Raw genomic sequence first — 25,038 nt, forward strand, 5'->3', positions numbered from 1 at the left:
AATTGAGGGTATAGTTAGCTGATCTCAGGCAGATTGAGTAGGGTTACCTCCTGTGAGTTATTCAGGATCTTACAGCTCATACAACGTGCAAATCAGATCTTGAACACATTTCTACAAACATTTAAATATATATATATAGATATGAGTTAGCTCCAATGCCATTAAATATAATAATTTAATTAATCTGCCATGCCATATTGGCAGATTAATTAAAAAATTGCTAGTTTTTTAAGACTGTTAATATATTTTATTTTCAGTTACCCATTATCACTACTAACAAACTGCTACTAAAGCAATTATAATTTACAGTAACTCATTTATTTTTGGCTTACTAAAGTTTGTGGAAGGGTTAAAAAAAAAATTAGAGAAGTTAGTAGACTTGCAGCACGGGGAGCTCTACAGGAAGGCTCATGTTCAATGATAATGCAGCTAATTTAAAGTTAGAAAGAATAAGTTCCTTATTATGAAATTTTTTTGGAACATTTTTGGAAAAAATAACTTTATTAAAAAAATAGCTTTGTTTAAACTTTACATATAAAAAAATTAAAAAGCACCTGTTTCTCCAAAATTTTATGATATACTATTTATGTGTTATTTTTAAATAACCTTTCAGTAAATTTTAAATTGCATACCTACCAACTTTGATAAATCTGAACCATAAAACTTTATGCATACAAAATTACAGATCCATTTTATGCTAAACATATTAAAATAGCATTCTGAACCACATAACAAACAGCTTTGAAGCAAATATCGATAATTACTGTGACTTCAATACATCATGGTCCTATCATTCTGCTGGTTGTTTGTTTGTTTGTTTTTTTGGTTTTTAGGAGCATTAGCAACTAAGGCCATATTGCTCCGGGAATATGCGGTAGACATTCCCTGACCTTCCCGTATCCTCCGTATTTGGTGGTGACAGGCTCGAACCCCGGTCTAATCAAAAAGTGTGTGCTACGCACTGCTGCTCCTTCCCACCTGGCTACGGAGGCGCCTCATTCTGCTGGTCTGTCTCAACTAACAACATGGTACTTCTTTGAAAAACATAATGTAAAGACAATTGAAATCTGTAAAAAGAGTAAGCCTTACAGTAAATCACTATTAAATTTTAAAAGTTGATGGGTATGCACTGGTCTTTCTATCATAAAATGATTACATTTGTTACTATTATTGGGTTCATGCTGTTCATATTATGTAATAAATAATAACTTTTTAAATAAACATTCTTATTAAAATTTTACATTAGATTAAAATAAAAAAAATAAAAAAACATGATTGAGGCAAAAAGATATACAGGCTCACAATTAGTTATTTCTAAATCATCTTACTTACTATGTAAACAATTACATTTTATTTTGCATACTTGATCTGTAAATGAAAATATTCATTCAATGCTTTCTTTTATTTGATAAAATTCCTATTACAGATAGAATTTCTTTTACAAATAATAAAATTTTTATAATAATGACTGCCGAACAAACTAAAATAAAATATTTTAGTTTCTAACAAATGTTTTAAATAAATTATTGATATATACTACATTAATAATCTATATAAATTTAGAGCAATAATGCTTCAAGGTACAGAAGGTATATAACTATTATATAAGTAGTGCAAATGCATCATTCTATATAGCTAGGATGGCAATTATGGCTAAATGATGTAGCTGGACTAATTGTATGATAGCTACCATTAAAAATGTGGTGAATCAGGTGAGCAGTGAATAAACAACATCCCTGACAAAATTTATATACATTTTACAATCATTAGTGTAGACTAGCGGTTCCCAACCTTTCTTGACTCATGAACCCCTTTCAACATAACATTTTTATCGCGAACCCCTTTCAACATAAACATTTTTATCGCAAACCCCTTTCAACATAACATTTTTATCGCGAACCCCTTTCAACATAATATTTATATCGCGCACCACTGGAGTTTGGCTGACCCGTGACTGAATGGCGTGAAACATATCGGCATGTTCACACCCAGTCCCCTCCATTAACACTCTGTCGCACATTCTTTATATAAGGACACGTGACCCAAACCACAACTAAATATAAATTTTGAATGGAATCGCATAAATTAATATTAAACTATTTTGTAGTTTACAAAAATATATCTATGTATATCTAAGCAGATGCCATTACAAAATTCAAACCCTCAGGTTGGGAACCACTGGTGTAGACAATAAGGGTTGGATGCTATTGCTGTATGCTACATATTCGTGGATCTTCATAAATGTTTCCAATAGCATGATGCACTTCTCCCAATTCTTTCGAAATAGGATCATTAAATGAGCTAGAATTTCCATTGAGAGATGTACTCTAAAGTAAAAAAAAAGGTTACTTTTCATTGTTTTTCAAACTTTTATAAGTACAGGCACAAATTCACAGCTCTAATTAATTCCAATATATAACTATAATTAAAAATAGCAAGAGCTTAAAATGCTGAAAGTTAAGACGGAAAATATGCACTTTAGTCAAAGCTTAAATAAAACCGGCAATTACCATCCATTTAGTTGCATGATTATATAAAAATATGAGAAGGCCTCAGATTAATAACTAAAATCATAAATTAAAAATCTTGGGTTAAAAATTAAAATTTAAAATTAAGCTCAGAGGAGGAGGAGGAGGAGGAGGAGGAGGAGAGATACTTAAAGTTCATTTCGAATACTTAAAGTTCACGCTGATTCTCTATCCTTCATTTCCTTAGTGCCAACTAAAGATATTTTTAACAAAAGTCCATCATTCACGATTATTGGCCTTATTCTCATTTAAACATAACTTTACAGTTTTATGTTTTAAAACTGACAACAAGAGGATGATACAGTGCACCTCTTCCTCCTCTGAGCTTAATTTTAATTTTTAATTTTTAACCCATGATTTTTAACTTAGGATTTTAGTTTTTAATCTGAGACCTTCCCATACCCCCTTTTTTATATAATTCATGCAACTAAATGGATCATGAGGTGAGTGCCGGTTTTATTTAAGCTTTTACTAAAGTGCATATTTTCCATTCCAATATATAATTAAAACTAATTTTGATCAAAAACTGTGTACAAATAACCTTTTGGCAAACACAGATCTGCTCTCAAAAATTTATTTTTCTAATGTCATATTATTTCATCTTGTGGGTTTACCTTAAACCTCACTAATTTCTATATCTCATATTGCAAAGCAACAAAACAAAGGGATGAGAGATGAAGATGTCTTATAATTTTATTTTGTTCTTGGATGGTCATAAACAGAAGCCATTTTGAAGCAACTAATTGAGAAATTTGGAATGAAGGAAATTTGCTGATGGATTTCATTGAGGTGCCTCCATAGCCAGGTGGGAAGGAGCAGCAGTGTGTAGCACACGCTTCTTGATTAGACCGGGGTTCAAGCCCATCACCACCAAATACGGAGGATGCAGAAAGGTCAGGGAATGACCACTGCATATCCCGGAGCAATATGGCCTTAGTTGCTAATGCTCTTAAAAACCAAATAACAACAACAGCTTTCATTGATTTAGAGAAAGTTTATATCAAGGTCTTGAGAAAAGTTATTTTATGGGTAATGGAAACGAAACAAGTATAAGTACAGATAGAGTGGACTGAGCAGATTCACAATTGTGCATGGACCAGGTTGATAGTTTATTTTTTAAGGATGTCAATCAATAACCTTGGAGGCTCACATCTGATGAGTATGGGCTTGGCAAACTCAGGGTTCTGAGCTGGATATCATCATTCTTCTCTTTCTTGGTGATTCCTTTTTACTTCTCTCTCTCTCTCTCTCTCTCACTCTCTCAGGGTAACTTGGGAATTTTTTTTTTGGCTGGTGCAGTATAAGGCTCAGACTTCCTTGTGCCATATGGCTAGTAATAATAATAATAATAATAATAATATTAAGTTCTGCTCCAGGTATTACTATTCCATTCTAATATAAAACAACATATTAGAACCATGCTTAAAAGATATATAATTTTTTTTTTCCTTATCCATATTAAAATTCCAAAATTTACTAAATGACAGGCAATGAGAGAGGTCAGCTCACAAAATTTTTTTTCCAATATTTTTGTTCTACAGAATTCAATGCAGAAAATTTGAATTACATATATGATTAAAGAGGCCTGTGCGCTCTGGATTGGTTATATATCTGGATTGATATCAAAATTACTTTAACTCAGAGCGAAAACGGATACAAAATAGATTGTGACAAGTTTAATAATAGGAAATATACATATATTACATTAGATACATAAAAACAAAAAGCTTTCAGTTGTTTTATCAACCTTCCTCAGTTAAACTGACAGTTAAGAATGGAACATGAGGGTGTGTACTGCCAATCTTACATGAAGTGCTTGATTAATTGTTGGACGTTGAAGTTTTAAGTCTGTGGCTGTGATGCATGCAGACGTTGCCAGCGTTTGTCAATAGTCAGGATTGCTGTTTCGACGATAGGGTGGACTCGACATCCACTGCTCCTGTTGACTGAGGTATTGCAGCATTTGATGTTCAACAACTCCAACCAGGCACGTTGTCAATAGTGTCAGGACCTATCCACAATCACAACATCACGGTGTGGGTCAATGTCGTGGTGGGTTGCCCAAATGTGTTCGGCAATAGCTGAGTGCTCCACATCTGCTAAGCGGATTGCTCTTTCGTGTTCAGAAAGGTGTTTTTCAAGCTGTCTCCCAGTTTCCTTGATGTAGCAGCTAGCGCAGTCACGGCAAGAGATGCGGTAGACCAATCTGCTTTGTAGTAAGGTGGGGACTGGTGTTTTTACTTTAGAGATGAGGGATTGTAACTTTCTGCCTGGGAGTTGTACACACTTTATCCCATGTGATTTTAAGACTCTACAAACCTGTTGTGATAGGTTTGGGTAGTATGGGATAAAGGCGCTCACGGCTGAGTCATTACCTTGGATGTTTCTGTTGGTTGCTAGGTGACCATGTGTCTGTAGGTCACACCTGTCAAGGCTATTGATGGGATAGCCATACCTCGTAAGATCCGCCTTGACCTTAGCAATTTCGGTGTGCCTCTCATTTATACAGCTAGAGTGATCCAGGCACGAGTTAACAAGGTACGTGGAGTGGCAAGAAGATGGCTATGCACGTGTGCTGACCGGAAGTTGGTAAATTGGCCAGCACACATTGGTTTACGACGGACAGTTGTCTTCAAGCGCATGCCCTCGTGCCGGACAAGGGTGTCTAAGTATGGTGTGGTGTTGTCCAATTCTAGCTCGATGGTGAATTTTATGAAAGGCGACAGAGAATTGAGGTGGTCTAAGATTCGGTCACCTGAATTTCTGGGGATAACCACGAACACATCGTCCACGTAGCGACACCAAAAGGTAATGGGATCTGGTACATTCGTAAATGTGCGACCCTCTAATTCCTCCGTCGCGGTGTTTGCCGTGACCGAACTAACTGGGGAACCCATGGCTGTGCCGTGTACTTGTTGGTAAATGGAATCGCTGAACATGATTGTCAGCCTTCCTCAGTTTAACTGAGGAAGGTTGACAAAACAACCGAAAGCTTTTTGTTTGTATGTATCTAATCTAATATATGTATATTTCCTATTATTAAACTTGTCACAATCTATTTTGTATCCATTTTCTCTCTGAGTTACAGTAATTTTGATAATAATGAATCCAGAGCACGGCCGCACAGGCCTCTTTAATCATATTCGAACTGTTCTTGGCCAACAAACATATGACATAGTCATGAAACTGCAAAAGAATTTCATCATTATAGCCCATGGCAAACAACATCTCAGATTTGCTCACAGATGCAAATCAAACAAAGTCATCCCAAAAGGATTTCTCTACAAACCATCGTTTCCTAATGAATGTATGCGATGTGCCTGTGAAAACTTCAGCTACAAGATCCTGAACATATGGATTGGCGGCCTTCATCGAGACTTGCAAAATGCTTCCACAAGTAAAGCAGCCCTGCTGATCGAACTTAGAAGTCTAGTTCCCAATCCTGTTTACACCGATATAATCCATACCTTGTGCTACCAAGCCGTCAGAGAATCTGAACACTATTGTACATGTCAAAAACGTAAGTTCGATGCTTTAATTCGATGCTGCAATTTCGTCATCAGCATAATACCCCTTTCACAAGTTGCACAGATTTTGTATTGAACTTGGGCAACAAACAGTTATCTACAGAATAAGTAGACCTGTTGACTCTGGGTATTAAATTTGCTGTTCTCCCAAGAAACCCACCAATCACTGATATTGCCTTAGGCATAGAAGCGTGTTTAACACGTTTCCCCGAAGATGTGGCAAACACAATTCGCCTAAAACTGCAGCAATTTTGCGCCATGCTCGCCCTGCTTCTTCCAATCTCACCCGCAAACAAATTTCTGCCCTTAAGACATTGAAACAAGACTCATCCATCATCATCCTACCGGCAGATAAAGAACGTCGAACAATTGTAATGAATCGCACAGATTACGAGACAAAAGCCTTGCTGCTCTTGCAGGACACTTCTGTTGTGATAGGTTTGGGTAGTATGGGATAAAGGCGCTCACGGCTGAGTCATTACCTTGGATGTTTCTGTTGGTTGCTAGGTGACCATGTGTCTGTAGGTCACACCTGTCAAGGCTATTGATGGGATAGCCATACCTCGTAAGATCCGCCTTGACCTTAGCAATTTCGGTGTGCCTGTCATTTATACAGCTAGAGTGATCCAGGCACGAGTTAACAAGGTACGTGGAGTGGCAAGAAGATGGCTATGCACGTGTGCTGACCGGAAGTTGGTAAATTGGCCAGCACACATTGGTTTACGACGGACAGTTGTCTTCAAGCGCATGCCCTCGTGCCGGACAAGGGTGTCTAAGTATGGTGTGGTGTTGTCCAATTCTAGCTCGATGGTGAATTTTATGAAAGGCGACAGAGAATTGAGGTGGTCTAAGATTCGGTCACCTGAATTTCTGGGGATAACCACGAACACATCGTCCACGTAGCGACACCAAAAGGTAATGGGATCTGGTACATTCGTAAATGTGCGACCCTCTAATTCCTCCGTCGCGGTGTTTGCCGTGACCGAACTAACTGGGGAACCCATGGCTGTGCCGTGTACTTGTTGGTAAATGGAATCGCTGAACATGATTGTCAGCCTTCCTCAGTTTAACTGAGGAAGGTTGACAAAACAACCGAAAGCTTTTTGTTTGTATGTATCTAATCTAATATATGTATATTTCCTATTATTAAACTTGTCACAATCTATTTTGTATCCATTTTCTCTCTGAGTTACAGTAATTTTGATAATAATGAATCCAGAGCACGGCCGCACAGGCCTCTTTAATCATATTCGAACTGTTCTTGGCCAACAAACATATGACATAGTCATGAAACTGCAAAAGAATTTCATCATTATAGCCCATGGCAAACAACATCTCAGATTTGCTCACAGATGCAAATCAAACAAAGTCATCCCAAAAGGATTTCTCTACAAACCATCGTTTCCTAACGAATGTATGCGATGTGCCTGTGAAAACTTCAGCTACAAGATCCTGAACATATGGATTGGCGGCCTTCATCGAGACTTGCAAAATGCTTCCACAAGTAAAGCAGCCCTGCTGATCGAACTTAGAAGTCTAGTTCCCAATCCTGTTTACACCGATATAATCCATACCTTGTGCTACCAAGCCGTCAGAGAATCTGAACACTATTGTACATGTCAAAAACGTAAGTTCGATGCTTTAATTCGATGCTGCAATTTCGTCATCAGCATAATACCCCTTTCACAAGTTGCACAGATTTTGTATTGAACTTGGGCAACAAACAGTTATCTACAGAATAAGTAGACCTGTTGACTCTGGGTATTAAATTTGCTGTTCTCCCAAGAAACCCACCAATCACTGATATTGCCTTAGGCATAGAAGCGTGTTTAACACGTTTCCCCGAAGATGTGGCAAACACAATTCGCCTAAAACTGCAGCAATTTTGCGCCATGCTCGCCCTGCTTCTTCCAATCTCACCCGCAAACAAATTTCTGCCCTTAAGACATTGAAACAAGACTCATCCATCATCATCCTACCGGCAGATAAAGAACGTCGAACAATTGTAATGAATCGCACAGATTACGAGACAAAAGCCTTGCTGCTCTTGCAGGACACTTCTGTTGTGATAGGTTTGGGTAGTATGGGATAAAGGCGCTCACGGCTGAGTCATTACCTTGGATGTTTCTGTTGGTTGCTAGGTGACCATGTGTCTGTAGGTCACACCTGTCAAGGCTATTGATGGGATAGCCATACCTCGTAAGATCCGCCTTGACCTTAGCAATTTCAGTGTGCCTGTCATTTATACAGCTAGAGTGATCCAGGCACGAGTTAACAAGGTACGTGGAGTGGCAAGAAGATGGCTATGCACGTGTGCTGACCGGAAGTTGGTAAATTGGCCAGCACACATTGGTTTACGACGGACAGTTGTCTTCAAGCGCATGCCCTCGTGCCGGACAAGGGTGTCTAAGTATGGTGTGGTGTTGTCCAATTCTAGCTCGATGGTGAATTTTATGAAAGGCGACAGAGAATTGAGGTGGTCTAAGATTCGGTCACCTGAATTTCTGGGGATAACCACGAACACATCGTCCACGTAGCGACACCAAAAGGTAATGGGATCTGGTACATTCGTAAATGTGCGACCCTCTAATTCCTCCGTCGCGGTGTTTGCCGTGACCGAACTAACTGGGGAACCCATGGCTGTGCCGTGTACTTGTTGGTAAATGGAATCGCTGAACATGATTGTCAGCCTTCCTCAGTTTAACTGAGGAAGGTTGACAAAACAACCGAAAGCTTTTTGTTTGTATGTATCTAATCTAATATATGTATATTTCCTATTATTAAACTTGTCACAATCTATTTTGTATCCATTTTCTCTCTGAGTTACAGTAATTTTGATAATAATGAATCCAGAGCACGGCCGCACAGGCCTCTTTAATCATATTCGAACTGTTCTTGGCCAACAAACATATGACATAGTCATGAAACTGCAAAAGAATTTCATCATTATAGCCCATGGCAAACAACATCTCAGATTTGCTCACAGATGCAAATCAAACAAAGTCATCCCAAAAGGATTTCTCTACAAACCATCGTTTCCTAACGAATGTATGCGATGTGCCTGTGAAAACTTCAGCTACAAGATCCTGAACATATGGATTGGCGGCCTTCATCGAGACTTGCAAAATGCTTCCACAAGTAAAGCAGCCCTGCTGATCGAACTTAGAAGTCTAGTTCCCAATCCTGTTTACACCGATATAATCCATACCTTGTGCTACCAAGCCGTCAGAGAATCTGAACACTATTGTACATGTCAAAAACGTAAGTTCGATGCTTTAATTCGATGCTGCAATTTCGTCATCAGCATAATACCCCTTTCACAAGTTGCACAGATTTTGTATTGAACTTGGGCAACAAACAGTTATCTACAGAATAAGTAGACCTGTTGACTCTGGGTATTAAATTTGCTGTTCTCCCAAGAAACCCACCAATCACTGATATTGCCTTAGGCATAGAAGCGTGTTTAACACGTTTCCCCGAAGATGTGGCAAACACAATTCGCCTAAAACTGCAGCAATTTTGCGCCATGCTCGCCCTGCTTCTTCCAATCTCACCCGCAAACAAATTTCTGCCCTTAAGACATTGAAACAAGACTCATCCATCATCATCCTACCGGCAGATAAAGAACGTCGAACAATTGTAATGAATCGCACAGATTACGAGACAAAAGCCTTGCTGCTCTTGCAGGACACTTCTGTTTACTAACCCTTAACCGTTCCTCCCATCAAAGCTTTGGAACAATGGGAGTCGAAAGTTAACATCCTCGTCAACAGTTGGCTTAAACAGAAGAAAATAACAGAATCGACATGTAATCACTTCCGTGCCTCCGGCTGCCAGATTCCACAATTCTGTGGACTACCGAAGGTTCACAAAGAAGGTATGCCGTTAAGACCCATCATCCCCTGTTGTGGCTCACCGAGTTATGAATTAGCTAAGTTTGTCTCGGGGGGTCCTTTCTTCCTTAGTAGGCAAGACCACCAACACCGTCTCCAACGGTAGTGAATTCATAGAACGGATCCGAACCATATCCATCTCACAAGATCAAATCATGGCATCATTTGATGTAGTTTCACTTTTCACCTCCATCCCAGTAGAACTTGCCATCACACGTGCAAAGCAACTCTTAGATAATGACCAAACCCTTGGCAGCAGAACCAAACTAACACCAGACGATATCTCCATCGCCCTCAGACTGTGCTTAACAGGCCGTGCAATCGTGTTCAACAACTCCATTTACCAACAAGTACACAGCACAGCCATGGGTTCCCCGGTTAGTTCAGTCACGGCAAACATCGTGACAGAGGAATTAGAGGGTCAAGCATTTACGAATGTACCAGATCCCATTACCTTTTGGTGTCGCTACGTGGACGACGTGTTTGTGGTTATCCCCAGAAATTCAGGTGACTGAAGCTTAGACCACCTCAATTCTCTGTCGCCTTTCATAAAATTCACCATCCAGCTAGAATCGGACAACACCATACCATACTTAGACACCCTTGTCTGGTGTGAGGGCACGTACTTGAAAACAACTGTCCATCGTAAACCAATGTGTGCTGGCCAATTTACCAACTTCCGGTCAGCACACGCGCATAGCCATCTTCTTGCCACTGCACGTACCTTGCTAACTCGTGACTGGACCCACTCTAGCTCTGTAAATGAGAGGCACACCAAAATTGCTAAGGTCAAGGCGGATCTTACGAGGTGTGGCTATCTCATCAATACCCTTGACAGGTGTGACCTACAGACACATGGCCACATAGCGACCAACAGAAACATCAAAGGTAATGACTCAACCGCGAGCGCCTTTATCCCTTACTACCCAAACCTATCACAACAGGTTTGTAGAGTCTTAAAATTACATGGGATAAAGTGCATACAACTCCCAGGCAGAAAGTTATGATCCCTCATCTCTAAAATAAAAACACCGGTCCCCACCTTACTACAAAGCGGATTGGTTTACCGCATCTCTTGCTGTGATTTCACTAGCTGCTACATCGGGGAAACTGGGAGATGGCTCAAAAATCGTCTTTCCAAACAAAAAAGAGCAATCCGCTTAGCGGATGTGGAGCACTCAGCTATTGCCGAACACATTTGGGCAACCCACCACAACATTGACCCACACTGCGATGTCGTGATTGTGGATAGGTCCCGCCACTATCGACAATGCGCCTGGTTGGAGTCATTGAACATCAAAAGCTCCAATACCTCAGTCAGCAGGAGCAGTGGATGTCGAGTCCACCCTATCGTCGAAACAGCAATCCTGACTATTGACAAACGCTGGCAACGTCTGCATGCATCACAGCCACAGACTTCAACATCCAACAATTAATCACGCACTTCACGTACAAGATTGGCAGTACACACCCTCATGCTCCATTCTTAACTGTCAGTTTAACTGAGGAAGGTTGACAAAACAACTGAAAGCTTTTTGTTTGTATGTATCTAATCTAATATACATATATTTCCTATTATTAAACTTGTCACAGTCTATTTTGTATCCATTTTCGCTCTGAGTTACAGTAATTTTGATAATACTGAATTTCATATATGTGCAAGTGAAGCAACTGGAATATCTCTTAGTACATTAAAATTATATATCAAAGAAAAATAGCATTTTCTTCCACTGAAGGCAAGAAAAATAGGCACAAAATGGATTACATGTGCTATTTGTTTTAAAATTCATGACTTTTAAAAGGTTTCCTGACTTTAAAATGCCTTTTGAGAGCTATTAAAACTGACTTGGATTTAAATTGCAGAAAAGAATATCTTCAAAATCTATTTAAAGAGATGAACTTTAAATAATGTTTATATTGATGATTTATTATTATTATTATTATTATTATTATTATTATTATTATTATTATTATTATTATTATTAGCTACATGGTGCAAGGAAGCCTGAGGTTTATGCTGCACCAGCCAAAAAAAATTTCTCAAATTACCCAGAGAGAGAGAAGTAGAAAGGAATCACCAAGAAAGAGAAGAATGATGATATCCATCTCAGGACCCTGGGTTTGTGAAGCCCATACTCACCAGATGTGAGCCCCTGGTGGTCATGCCAGAGTATAAATGAGAACATAAAAAATAAATGTCAATCTTATAGATACCTCCTCATCAAAAAACCTGAATTTACTAAGAATAGAACATGCTAGAATGAAATATTCTTGGCTATATGTGAAAGAATAATTTACTTTGATGAAAATATGTGCATGCCACATATTCTTAGCAGCAATGTAAGAGGTAACCAGCTGTTAATTAGCTTGCTTATCAGAACCATTATTCATGTTTATTCTAGTTCTAGTTCTAGTTCTTGGATGGAGGTCAGTATTTCACCTGTGAAAATTCTAGTGTATGGGCTTGTAGACAAAAGCCCCCTATAGTTCAGAGTTAACAGAGCTGGGACAAGGATGTTACAACCAGCACAACTTCTTCAGGCACAAGAGAGTGGAAGGTCACAAAAATTAAGGGATTTAACAATGTAAGTTCTTGGCATATAGTTAGTTGGTGGAGTGAAGGGCACCTCTAAGTAGTTGCCTTCTGTGTCATTGAAATACTTTGTCCCAAAACATCTTGTTTACCAGAGTTTGAGGCCAAGGTTTTCTATGATTTCTTCTTCTTGTATATCACTTAGGAAGATGCTTAAGGGCTTCTATCTCATCAGCTAATTAGTCATTTTGCTTTTGTTAGTTGTGTGTCTTCCAAACTTGGGTTATGACAATACCAACTTCTTAAATCCATCAGAGAGGGAACTCAACCTTTTTAAGGTTTTCTTGAAAAATATGAGGCCTTGTCTGTTGTGTCAAGCATATTGAATACATTCCTCCTTGAAAGTCTGGCTTTGATAAATTTATCAAATAGATCCTATTTAACCTGAGAGATAGAATATCCTCTCCCCTCTTCAAGAGTGCAGGGATATTTATGATCTTGTTCTTGGCTATATAAGGTACCTCCGTAGCCAGATGGGAAGGAGCAGCAGTGTGTAGCACACGCTTCTTGATTAGACCGGGGTTCGAGCCTGTCACCACCAAATACAGAGGATGCGGAAAGGTCAGGGAATGACCACTGCATATCCCGGAGCAATATGGCCTTAATTGCTAATGCTCCTAAAAACCAAATAACTAACTAACTTGGCTATATATGAAAGAAATGAGTGTGTGGTCACTGGTTATCCAGTCAATTTTGATTATCCAGTAGGAGACATTTTATGAAAAGGATGCAGTGTTCAGCTTCAGATCTATGTTTGATTTGCTTGGTGGAACTAAAAGTAGTTGGGTTCCCTGGTAAGTTAGTAACATGAAGTCTGAGGGTAATAATAGATTCCTCCAAAAGCTTACCACTGGAGTAAGCAATATCACTGAAACATTTAGAAGATTTGGCATAACCAAGGACATTCAGGGTACTATCCATCATCAGACATTTTATTTATTTGAAAACTTATCAAATCACCTTTTATTAGTCATGTTGAGATGTACAGCACTTTTTTTTTTAAACTTAGGAAATAAAATGATATCCTCCCAATTACTTTTCCCCACCAATTTTCTCCAAATGATAATACAATATTTTCTATTTAATTTGAGAGTTAGTTAGTTAGAGGTGAGGTTATTTATTTATTTATTTTGTATGATGTGATCAATACACGAAGGAATCAGTTTTTTCTTGCTTCCTTCGTGTATCGTGGCCAGGATATCCAACCAACCGGTTGGTTGGGCACCATCGTGATATCCAGCCCGAGGCAGGAATCAAACCCGCGACCTTTGGGTTGCCAGGCAGGCACTTTACCTACCCGGCTAGCCTGGTCGGCAGAGGTGAGTTAATTTAATATTAGTATTAATAGTGGCAAATGATACAAGAAAATAAGCTTATACAGCATCAGTCAAAAAAAAATCCCTTCCCACTTCACCTGTCTGTCTCCTACAATACGGCGCCTCCGTAGCCAGGTGGGAAGGAGCAGCAGATTAGACCAGTTCTTGATTAGACCAGGGTTCGAGCCCGTCACCACCAAATACGGAGGATGCGGAAAGATCAGGGAACGACCACCGCATATCCTGGAGCAATATGGCCTTTGTTGCTAATGCTCCTAAAACCCAAATAACAACAACCCTACAATACTGTCTAGTTTTTCTTTGAATTTTTCAAGCTAGCCACTTCCACAAAAACAGATGGTTCCAGTAATCAACCACCCATTGGCTAAAGGTAAACTTCTGCACCACTATTCTGCAAACCATCCTTTCTCAATTTGATATGCCCCATGATGTGTGTAGTCTAAGCAAGAGGAATAATCCCATAAGCACTGAGCTTGCTTAATCTACTGAGAGCTTTAAACACCTCAATCAATCACCTCGGCCTGGTTTCCAGATGCTGCAATTTGCAAAACTGAAACCTTCCTGGTAAGAGCCCTTTGTTCTTCTCACCAATCTCGTTAGACTGCTCAGCTACATTTTCATTAAGAAATTATTAAAATAAGAAAGATACAAAAACTGGGGAACTATGACAAAGACTACCTATTTAGAAATGCACGTTGGATAGGATCACAAGGTTTAAAACACTGGAAAAGCCTGGATAAAAAAATAAATCAAAAGAAATAAAACATGCATGCAATAGCAAGGGGTGAACTGGAATTTTCATAGAAAATACTTCAGTCTCAAGAAAAAAACTTTTATGTTTCAAGATAAAATATACATGCACAAGATAGGCTTCAGCATGGGGAACCCTTTACCACCAATTGTTTCAAATCTGTTTAAAAAGAATTCTGGGGGGGGGGGGCAGCCATCTAGCAGGCCACTTTAAGGCCTTCCCTATAGGTCCATTTTGTGGATGATGTGTTTATAATTTGGGAACATGGGCAGGAAGAAGTACATGAATTCAGAGAATATCTTAACAGCATTCATCAGACTAGTAAGTTTAAGCCTAAGATTGAAGCCAATAATAGCTTGTCTTCCAGGATGTCCTAATAACTACAGAGAAAGACTGATTATGTTCACAGGTATATAAAGGCTGATAGACTCAGGCCAATAGATAAACTTTACATCTAAATCACTCACACAAAATTAAAACAGGTATTATCAAAACTTTAATGAACAGATATTTTAAAATTTGCAATAATAGTAAAAAAATTGCAGAGCAAGAAATCAGCACTATTAGAGGGTTATTATGAAATAATGTACTGAAGTGATTTAACCAACAAAGACATACAAAATATTTGAACAATATAAACAATAACACAACATGCAATATGGATTGCAAAAGAGTGGTAGTAATTCATTACATAAAAGGTATTTGGCAGAAAGAAAAAAAAAGAATCTGTAAAAAGTATGGGCATGAGGTGATCTTTAAGTCAATTAATAAGATGGAAGACTGATTCAAAGATCCAGAGCATATTAGCAGGCATATAATATACAGAAATATCTGTAAATGTAGACGAGATTGGAAAAAGGTTTCAAAATTGAACACAACAAACACATAGCTAAAGGGGCATTTGAGAATTGGAATTGGCAAAACATGAGTTGGAATGCATTTTGGCATATAGTGATAGGAAATTTATGGTCATTGGGGGGAAGGGAAGACAAGACTTTGAAAAAAGAAATATAAAAGAAGCATTGTATATTAAGAAATTTAGCTTAGTGGCTTTAAACAAAAGAAAGAAATAAGAATGGAAGACTTTCCATTTCTGATCCCGACTAACTATACAAATATAACTTTAAAAAATACATTTGCATTTCTAGTGATGGAAAACACTAAGAGCAATTTCTAATAAAACAAGGATGCCGGGCATATATTTCCTTCCTTTTCTTTTATCTATAAGCATTCTCAGTAGTTCAATTTTAGGCGCACCTGCTGTGCCATCCTGTGGATCATCCTCCTGTAGGGTAAAAGACAGAATTCTTCATGGATAGTAGATAGATAATCTGCATCATGTAATGTGACAAGCTGTTTTGCAGTCTCCATTAACCTACAGTCTATTTGCAGTCTCCTACATTGGTGAAGGATGTAATTTATTTTCATTACTACATCACTAAACCCTGCAATTTTGAAAATTTTGTTCTTTGACAACTGACACATTCAAAACACTGTTTGGTTAAGTTTGTACCAAGAAATTGAATGAGTATTAAAATTTTTCAAAATATTAAGGACATTTTAATTTGTAAAAGAAAAGTCGCACATGTAATGCACATTACATTACCCAACGTGTTGGCATGTTCAACCGTTAGGTAATGTAAGCATTACATTTCAGGTGTCTTCAATTTTTATTTCTTAAATTAACTGTATTTTTTTTTCTTTTCTGTAATTAACAGACTGAAATGTTTAATTAATTACATTTCAGTTACCAATTTAGCATCAATACATAAAATACATCAGTATATAAAATAAGATTTTGGATTTAATAGCAGTTGAAAGATAATACTTTTTTGTGATTAATATTATAAGCAAATAGTAATAATTCATGGTTTATATATTTATTTAAATGATAAAAATCAGCAACATAATCAAAAAGCAACCACTTCATATACACAAACTGAAAACCGAAAACATTTCTTTTCTGTGTATCTTTATGTTGCCCATTCATTACTCCAATCAGTAGGAATACAAATATTGTTTGTATCCAAACAATATATGGATAGCCTCTGTCACAGGTTCTCAACCTGTGACAGAGGTGATATGTGCCAGCTAATTGTGCCAGATGATATGCAAAACCATAAGAAAAAAAATTGAAAATTATTACATATACATAAAAACAAAATTTAATTTGCTAAATTGCTAAGCCTAATGATACAAGTCAAATTGACTGTTCTTTTGATAAAAAAAAAAAAAAATTGTGTAATTTTCTTAAGTTCGAATATTACTTAAATAATGGTTGTTACAAGATCCACTTTCAGTACAAAGTCCAGGGATATCATGACCCAGATGGAAATGCCTGTGGGCATTTCTGGTGTGAGTCATGAGTTCATTGCTTGTATAGCCTGTGGCATGTATTCAAAGATGAGTCTAGTAGACAAACTTGGCTCAACTGATGATTTTTTCTTTGCAACTGATTTAAGGAGTGTACCAAGCTCAAATTAAATCTTGGTGCATTACTAGAAGAATTTGAGTCATTAAAGGGACAGGTGCTTTCCCTAGAAAAAAAAATGTAAATGGGAGCTTGTCTGCGGCTCAAGCATCTCATGACCCGCCAAATGATTCACCCCTGATTCGGGTCCCAGAACAGAACAGTCAAGTACATACTACTCTGATTGAAGGAGGTTTAGTTTTATTGGGAGATTCTATTTTCAGGGTTTGTTTTTTTTGTTTGTTTGTTTCAGGATTTCTTGGGCGCATCGGCAACTATGACCATAGTGCGTCATACATATGATAATTATGCATGTCATTTCTTCTCAAATAGAGACAATGGAAAAAAGGAACGAGAAAGTAATTTTTTTTTTTTTAGCTAACTAAAGGAGGCGATATACTTTAATCATCTTGAGAAAGTTATAAATGCTTGAGACATTTGTTTCATTGTTTAAAAGCGAGGTAAGTGTAGGATCTTTTGTTGTGGCTGAAGTGCAAAGATTCGGGCTTTCTCTTGTATATTTTGTGCATTCAACCAGAATGTGTTTCACTGAGAGCATTGTATTACAGTGATGACATTGAGGGGGTAGCTCTCCTCTTAAAAGATAACCATGAGTGATATTTGTGTAACCTATTCGCAGACGAGCCAATATTACCTCCTGATGTCGGATTGAACTAAAGCTGGAAGGCCATCGTTCAAGGTTTGGCTTGATACTTCGAAGTTTATTATTATGTTGATTTTCCCATGATAACTGCCATTGGCACATGCATTTTTTCCTGGATTATTGGTCGATAGTCTTGATGAGGCACTTTCCACTTGTTCTCGGGTGGTAGGTGAGCTAATTTGGCAGCATTGTCCGCCACGTATGGGCTAAACCAGCAGATGACCCCTATGGCATCCTCTCCTACCTAACCAAGGTTCATCAGCATAAAAGACTCGCCTGGTGCAAAGAGCATGCAAGTTGAACGTTAAAAAACTGGAAGAAGGTGTGCTGGTCGGATCAGTCACTTCGAACTCCACACAATATATGGTAGTGTACGGATTTGGTGTCAGCAACATGAGGCTCCTGATCCATCATGCATGGTATGAAAAGTGGAGGCCAGTGTAGGTGGTTGTATGGTGTGGGGTATGTTTCACTGTCAGGAACTTGGACCCCTGGTGCACCAGGAGTCCAACTATTTTCAGGGAAATGGGTAACATATTTTGTGATAAAGATAGGTGGACCAGAACCAGGGTGAGTTTGCCTGGAGCAACAACTGATGATGTTACCAACAGATTGTCAGATTTTGAGGAGGCAGATAAAGAGAGCATTATTATTAATGTGGGAACTAGCAATATTAAACAAACATGACCCGAGGATTTGTTGGATAAATATAGGATCGTGATGAAAAAATGCCATGAGCTAGATCAAAATGTGTGTGTCTGCCCAGACATGATAGGAAGGATTATAATGCTGAAAGCCTTGTGGATTAACTCTAGATTTTTATGTGTTCCACACTTGTTGGTAGAAAAAATTTATTTTGTAGAGATGGAATTCATTTGAAAAAAGGTGGTGCAAGGGTTTTTGCCAGTATCATTGAGGATACTCTAAGGGTTCAGAGAAACTGCTAGTTAAGGGGAGAAGAAGAGTAATATAGAGACATGCATTTTGTCTGATAATATGGATGAAAGTAATGTTTGCACAAAAATTCTTGTTTGTTGCTACAACAACTGATATTCACAAGATTTTCTGAGGATGGCAACATCTCAAATGAGCAGGATGATAAAGTTGTGGGAAAAAAAACCTAAACTTCAAGGGAAGTTTAAGTTTGTTTATTTTAGGTTTATTTTTTATAGAAGAACATTTAGTCTATTACTCTTCCTACTATTACCCACCAGCTAAACCTTCTCCTATCCTCCAAATTCAAACTGTCACAACTGCACTCTTTTCCATCAAAAACTTCATTTTCTCTCTCTCTTTGTTTTTTCCCTGGTAAACTCAGTTGATGTCAGGGGTTTTCCCTGGCAGAGCATTTAATCCTGACTACCTGGCCTGGCTCCCCATGCACAGCACGGTACTCCATGAGCTCATAGGCCAGATGAACAACATAACTTTATATTACACTACATAAATCATATATCACTCACATTATCTGGCCTTTACAGAGTAATGCATTCAGCACAAGAGAACTAATTGTGGAGGTATGGGAAACCACCAGTGCTGCTAGACCCTAGATGCTATGAACTGTGTACTTGGGAAATAGCAACTCCAAAATAACTTATACACTTGGTGGGGATGAATTAAAAATGGTAGAAGGAAAAAGGGATCTTGGGGTTATGATACAGGTAGGCATGAAGTTTTCTGAGCAGCAAACAGGCAGTCAGGAAAGCCCATGGCATCCTATTAATGATTTATCAAACAATATTACTTCAGAGATAGGTAGCTATTAATCCCATTGTACAAGGCAATTGTAAGACTATATTTGGAATACTGTGTTCCAAGACATTAAACTTCTTGAAAGAGTCCAAAGATGGGCAACTTTTGCCTTTAGCTAGCGGGTGGTTGATTGTCAGAACAAACTTCCATCTGTTGTTGTAGAAATTGACAGTTTAAATAAATTCAAGGCAGATCTAGACAAACATTTGGAGTGAATGGATGGGGGAAATGGGAAGGTTTTTTTTTCTCTTTTTTTTTGGATGATGCTGTATAAGCTTGCTCTCTTGCATCATATGCCTCTGCTAATGCTAATTCTGTGTTAACTTGCATGGTGAGATGGACAAAAGAAAGACATCAATTATGTGGGCTACAGAGCTTGACCAGGTACCCTCAGAGTGGACCTGATTGAGATTTATAAGGCTCTGAGAGGGGTTAGTAAAAGTAATGAAGATGGAATTTTCACTGTTACAAAGAATTCCAAAACTTGGGACCATACATTCATATTACTAGATTGTAGGAAGTTTTCTTTCAGCCAGTGAGTTGTTGATTACTGGAACAGTTGCCTTTGCGGATAGTTGAGGCTGATAGTTTGAAGAAATTCAAAGCTCAACTGTATAGTTAGCTACGTGAGGAGAGAAGTGCATAATTTGTATTTTTTTATCTACTGGTTTTTTTTTTTTTTTAGCCTGTGCAGCAAAAGCCTATGGCTTCCTTGCACTATATGGCTAATACTAAAACTAATACTATTTACTGAGAATAGCCATAGGTTCCTTATCAACACAACTTATTTCCAAGAAATCATGTCAAAGTCAGCTGTTTACATAGACCTGGAGACAGTGAACAGGTTGACTTTGACTTGGTTCCCTCAACTTAAATTCGAAATTAAACAAGAAAGAATTCCCACTTGAGAAATTTTCTCTGGTAACATGACGCCACAGAAGAACATACATTTGAAAGGTTCACTGCTTGATAACCTCACCATTCACAAAATTTTCTATTAGTGAATTCTTCAGGACCTTTATCTCTCAATCCAAGACTGGATGACAAATAAACTGAGGAGACTAGTGATAGAGAAGAAAAATGCATGAAATGATTATAAATTATCAGGGCACACAGAAGCCTACAGTCGGTATAAACCAGTCTGCAATAAAGTTACTAAGAGGATTAGCCAAGCTAAGGTAGATTGTAAAAAGCTCTTTGGCCAAGAATGTGAAGAGTAACAAAGAATTCCTAGGTGGAAACGGATGAAACACACTGATCCACTAGATATAGATGAGATGGCAAAACAATTAATGATCTATTCAAGTTGCTAAATATTCTTAATCTACATGCACATCTGAAGAAGGTTTCGGGGATGGGATACCAGAATAATAAGTATACCTAATTCTAACTGGCTGATAAATGATTTTGCAATAATAAAAACCAAGAGGAAAGTGGAAGAGAAATTGTAGAAGCTAAAAGTGAATAAGGAACCTAGGGGTGTTGACAGAATCTATTCATTTTTATTAAAAGAAATAAACATGAAACATTTAGCCATCAACATAGACAGGGTAGGAGAGGAGGAGGAGTGCTGTTGGTTAAGAAGCACATCAAATTTAAGGAAGTGCATCCAGTTGACATGGGTGGACAGTGCAATGTTGAGTCAGTTTGGTGTGACATAAACAACGGGAAAGGGAAAATGAGAGTAGGAGTGTGTTATAAGCCTAATGATTCTGATGAGCACAACAAACAGTTGTGCAGAGAAATAGAGTGAGTCAGTAAATCAGAATGTCTTGTAATGGGGGATTAACTTTCCAGATATTGACTGGAACTTGTGGATTGGTCACTTGCATACTAGCAAGACTTTTGTGGATTTATTGGAGGATTGTTTTCTACAGCAACATGTTCAAGGGGCAACCAGAGGGTGTAATAGTCTTGATCTGATTATCAGCAGTGATGACTCATGCATTAGGAATTTTCAGATAAAGGAACCACTAGGTGATAGTGATCACAGTCTACTGATGTGGAATTTACTTAAATATGTAACTACCATCAAGGGTAAAGGGAAGGGTTTTTGTTTTCGTAAAGGTAACTACAGTGGTCTCAGTGGGATCAACTGATGATGTTAAAAACAGTGAATTCTAAATGGGAGGCCTTCAGGGAATTAATCTTGGAAGCTACTAGGCTTTTCATATCAACTAAGAAATACTGTTCAAGATTTAGGCCTAAATGGATGTCAGATGAACTAATGAGGCTCGTGGCAGAGAAGAAAAATGTGTAAAATGCATATAAATTAGCAGGTAACACAGAAATCTATAGTAGATATAAGCTAGTCTGTAATCAAGTCACAAAGGAGGTTAGGCAAGCAAAGGCTGATTATGAGAAATCCTTGGCAAAGGATGCAAAGAAAAACAACAAATACTTCTTTACGTATGTAAATTCTAGAAGGAAAGGGATGAATCAGATTGGTCTACTTAACATTGGTGGCTTGACTGTTGATGATCGTGCTCAGATAGCTGACAAATAATGAGTATTTTGCATCTACATTCACACAGAAGGAATTCTGTAAGGGAAGGAGAGAACAGAAGTTTACTAAACTCTAACAGGGAGCTAAATAATTTTGTAATAATGGAAAGCAAAGTGGAGAAGAAATTGTTGAAGTTAAACATAAAAAAGGCACTTGGGGCAGATGGAATCTATCCAGTTATATTGAAGGAGGCAGCAAGGGAAGTAAGTAAACTCTTAGCCATAATTATGAGAGCATCCTTAGATGCAGGAGAGGTCCCCATGGACTGGAGATGTGCAAATGTATCACCAATTCACAAAGGCGGTTCAAATGGTGATACAAATAATTAGAGACCTGTTAGTTTAACTTCTGTTCCGGGGAAAATAATGGAGTCACTGGTTAAAGAAGTGATGCAGGATTACCTAGACAAGACTGCAGTAATAGTTCAGACAAGCATGAGTTTGTTAAGGGGGAAGTCTTGTCTGACCAATTTGATTGGATACTACGATGTGGTCACAAAGGAACTGGATGCAAAAAATAATTTTGATATCATATTCTTTGATTTCAGGAAAGCTTTTGATACTGTTGTAATGGAAGACTGCTGTATAAACTGGAGCAGTATGACATTAAGGGCAAGTTGCTGCAATGGAAAAAGGGATGCTTGATTGGGAGATGGTAGAGAGTGGTAATAAATAGACACTGCTCTTCGTGGACTGATGTTATTAGTGTCCCTCAGGGTTTGGTGCTGGGCCCATTGTTGTTGTTTTGTGTATTTATTAATGGTATCGATGAAGGTATATCAGGCTTAATGTCCAAGTTTGCAAGGTTGTTAATAATAGCAAAGACAGTATGCTACTGCAACAGGATCTAAAAAGTTAGGTAAATGGGTTAGAAAATTTAGGTAGAGTTTTGTCAATGAATATAGGAATTTTGCTAGCAGAGACAAGGAGATGATTATACCTTTATATAAGGCAATGGTCAGGCCACACCTTGAGTACTGCGTATAGGTCTGGAGGCCTCATTTTAGGAAGGATATAGAATTGATATAGAATGAGTACAGAGAAGAGCAACAAGATTGGTGAGAGGAACAAAGGGTTCTCTACCAAGAGAGGCTTAAATTCTGTAAGTTGCAGCATCTGGAGAATAGGCATCTGCAAGGTGATCTGATTGAGTTGTACAAGGCCTTGAATGGTTTGAGCAGGCTCAATGCTGATGGGATATTTCCACTTGCTGAGATTAAGAACCTGAGGGGGGCATAGGTTCAAATTGAGGAAAGACAGTTGTAGAATAGATATGCAGATGTTTGCCTTTGGCCAGCAGGTAGTTGATTGCTGGTACAGACTTCCATCTGTAGTGGAATTTTCCTTGGTGATTTTAATGTTCACAACTCCAGCTAGCTTCCATTTTCTAGTCACACTGACCCAGCTGGTCAAGATGCTGAGGCTTTTGCAATTGCTAATGACCTTGCATAGATTGTTCATTTACCTACAAGAATACCAGACAATCCTAACCATACAGCCAACACACTTGATCTTTTTCTCAAAAACAACCCTTCTAAGTATACAGTTGAAGTGAGTGATCCTTTAGGCACCTCAGATCACAACTTGGTGATTATCTCTTCTACAATGGAGCCTTTATCTCAGGCTATTCCCAACCTCGTGTTGTTTGGCATTACAAGAATGCAAAATGGGATGACCTGCGAGATTTCTTTTTTTCTTTCCTTGGAGTCAACGATTAAAAAAATAATGAGGGATCATTGGACCTGAAATGTACTTATATAGCAATCATAATAAGGAACTGTTAAGGAGACATATTGTGTGAACAATCTGATTAGCTACTATGTATAACATAGCAATAACAAAGAAACTGGATGAAAAATGTATTTTAACATCATATGCAGCAAATATATAGTTTTTTATGCAGTAAATATATAGATATATAATTTACAGATATTTCAGTAAATCTTTTGAAAGACTCAATCAGTTACTGTGGATAAATGGATGTTTGAGGCAGAAGACAGAGAGTGACTCTTAATAAGCAATGCTCTTATTGGACTAATGTTATTAATGTCATAGATAAAGGGATGGTTAAATGACAGGAAACAAAGAGTGGTTATTAATGGTTACTGCTCTTCATGGATGAATGTTATTAGCATATTCCCTTAGAGTTTGGGCCTCTGACTGTGTTTAATATTTATTAATGATACTGATGAAGGCATAATGAGTTTAATGTATAAGTTTGCTAATGATACAAAGGTGAACAGGGTGGTAAATGACAGCAGTCAGGTTATGATACTTGATACTCCAATAAGCCTGGATAAATTAGGCAGATGACTGAAAATTCTTGTTGGTTAATTCAGCATTGTGTGATTCCAGAAGATCCGCCACATTTCTAATGCATCAAATACAATCTCATTTGCCAATTCCATGATGTCACGAACATTTTGGCCATATATGCTAATGCACACCATTTATTATATTTTAAGTAACTTCTTTCCATGATCCTAAAATGTTGTCAATGGTCTTCTTAACATTATATCCCCTCCAGAACACCCAAAATGATGCAAGTCCTATCTGTCTGTCTCAGTGATAAGTTGTCAAAAGGTCAATCAATCAATATCCTGACTTTAAAATGTTTATTCACTTGCTGTTAAGTACAAAACACCATACAAAACAAGCATGTCCTAATATAGCCAATGAAGAGCACTAGGGGCTAATTAGGACAAAATTTAAAGATAAACAATTAAGAAAGTAACAGCATATGAGTATAAAATACAGTAAAACTAATTAAACAACAAGAAAAATTAGTAAAAGTTACTGTAATGAATTAGCATAATATGTGGAATTTCATAAAATTAATACATAATAGTACTTCATAATCTGAATTAATTAATACTTAATAGTACTTCATAATCTTAATTAATTAATACTTCATAATCCAGTTAATGATTCTTGAATTTTAATTAAAACATCAGTACAGTTTACAGATAATTTATAATCCAATCCATATGATTATAAATTATGCTGCTGATGTATAAG

At 37.7% G+C, this 25,038-nt stretch overlaps 1 protein-coding gene across 2 annotated transcripts in view; it reads right to left on the minus strand.

Annotated features, from left to right (window-relative positions):
- Positions 1–1,596: 1,596 nt before the first annotated feature.
- Positions 1,597–25,038, minus strand: part of LOC150081768 (Ig-like and fibronectin type-III domain-containing protein 2) — a 550,711-nt gene continuing 527,269 nt past the window's right edge. For both annotated transcript variants that reach the window (XM_090378862.1, XM_090378863.1), the window contains exon 26: positions 1,597–2,327. In XM_090378862.1, coding sequence (XP_090234988.1) covers positions 2,205–2,327 — 123 coding nt within the window. In that variant the 3' untranslated portion in view covers positions 1,597–2,204. The remainder of the gene's footprint in view (positions 2,328–25,038) is intronic.

Source organism: Mastigoproctus giganteus, chromosome 8 (genome assembly GCF_048544385.1).
Source record: "Mastigoproctus giganteus isolate SK-2022 chromosome 8, ASM4854438v1, whole genome shotgun sequence".
NCBI lineage: Eukaryota > Metazoa > Arthropoda > Arachnida > Uropygi > Thelyphonidae > Mastigoproctus > Mastigoproctus giganteus.